This window comes from Elephantulus edwardii, unplaced genomic scaffold (genome assembly GCF_000299155.1).
Source record: "Elephantulus edwardii isolate Elephantulus edwardi_28Jun2011 unplaced genomic scaffold, EleEdw1.0 scaffold00046, whole genome shotgun sequence".
NCBI classification, from domain to species: domain Eukaryota; kingdom Metazoa; phylum Chordata; class Mammalia; order Macroscelidea; family Macroscelididae; genus Elephantulus; species Elephantulus edwardii.
The window spans coordinates 508,666-510,298 of NW_006399796.1; the positions used below are offsets into that span (position 1 = coordinate 508,666).

At 48.3% G+C, this 1,633-nt stretch overlaps 1 protein-coding gene across 1 annotated transcript in view; it reads right to left on the reverse strand.

The window, feature by feature from the left end:
* LOC102862398 (DTW domain-containing protein 2-like) overlaps positions 1 to 1,344 on the reverse strand; it is a 142,205-nt gene extending 140,861 nt beyond the window's left edge. The window contains exon 1 of the mRNA XM_006886018.1: positions 1,124 to 1,344. Within this exon, the coding sequence (XP_006886080.1) occupies positions 1,124 to 1,344 (221 nt within the window). The remainder of the gene's footprint in view (positions 1 to 1,123) is intronic.
* Positions 1,345 to 1,633: the final 289 nt, after the last annotated feature.

Genomic DNA, 1,633 nt, shown 5'->3' on the forward strand with positions numbered 1-1,633 from the left:
CCAAAATCTCTGTAGATGTTCACTGAAATTAATAATAATAATAAAAGAATTTTTTTAAAAATAAAGATATTTAGTACCTAAAACGAAAGTGAAGACTACATGAATCTCTTAATGCACAAAATCAAACACTACAGTCTTCTCTATGGATTACCTCTCATTGTCTAGGAAATAAAAACTCTCACACCAAACCAATGGAAAAAATCAGGATAGATGGAGAAAGAATGAAGTTGTCAACAATTTTCTTTTACTTGGATCCATGAGAGCAGCAGGCAAGGATGCAAAAGCTGAGCAAATCTGCTGGCAAGAACCTCTCTGAAACATTGAAGAGCAAGGATGTCAACTTAAGGACTATGGTGTATCTAACCCAAGCAAAAGTATTTCAGTTGTTTCCTATCCATGTGACAGTTGGGTTTTCCCGTAAGTTGAACTTCCAATAAGGAATGCTGAAGAATTAGTTCCTCTGAAGTTTGGTGTTGGCAATAAGTATATTGCAAAAAGAAAACGAGCAAACAAATTTGTTTTGGAGAAAGTGCAAATAGGGTGCTTCTTAGAGGCAAGGATGATTAAAGTGTGTCTCTCATACTTTGGCCATGCTGTCAGGAGGCAACAGTCTGTGGTAAAAGTAGAGGCTCAGACAGGAAGACCAGCAAAGAGAATGGCACAGTGACTGCAGCAATGGACTTGAGCACAGCAGAGATTGTGAAGATGCAGCAGGAAAGAGCATAATTGTGATCTGTTCTTCATAAGGACACTGAGTTATACCTGACTGGGTGGCATCTGGTAACTATGTCACTAAAGAGGTTGGGGTAGGGAGGATGTTAACCATCACAAGCATTATTGTCAATACTAAGTCTTACTTCCTCAGTCAGATTGTAAATTTCTTGAAAGCCAAACTTAGGTCAGCTCATGGCATGACATGGTCAGTCCCTTGCAGGACGTTAACGTTAAATAATTATGACTCTAGATAAGAGAGTTACCCCTGGGATTGCATAGCAATTGCAAAGCCCAGGAGCCCACAGAGCTGCATGAGCCGACGATGCGGCCTCCACCCCGGCAGGTGGCGCCGCTACCTCTTCCGAAGGCCGACCCGAGCCACCGTCCCCGCTCCCGGCCCCTCGGTCACCTGCAGCGGCGGCACTCCGGCCTCCGCTCGGCTGGCTCCACCGGTAGTTCCCATAGCCCGTCTGCACTGGCGCCTTCCGCCTGCGTGCCTTCAGTAGCCACTCCAGCCGCCGCGCCTCCCTCCGGCTCCTCCTCCTCCTCCTTTGAAGTCTGGCACTTCGAGTCCCTCGGTGGCTGCGCATCAAGGTTTCCGGACACTGGCGCTTCTCTTTCCGACTCCATGGCCGAACTAAGCTCCTACCGTGGTATTAAGAGGCACGGCCGCCGGGGGGCGCCACGTGCTGGAGAAATCTACCCATTCCGCAAAGCGTTACGCACGCACGCCACGCACGGCTGGGGCGGAGTTTACTTTTCAAGGTCCCGCCCATCTGAGGGATCGGACTGAGCCCATTGGTGTAACCCCACGGCCATTTCACCTAAAACCAGGAAGGAAAATTCAGTCAGTGCTGGCTTGCATGTGGTCACGTGCCTCACTGGCACAGGTAAAGGAATTTCACACCTGAAAGTCCTT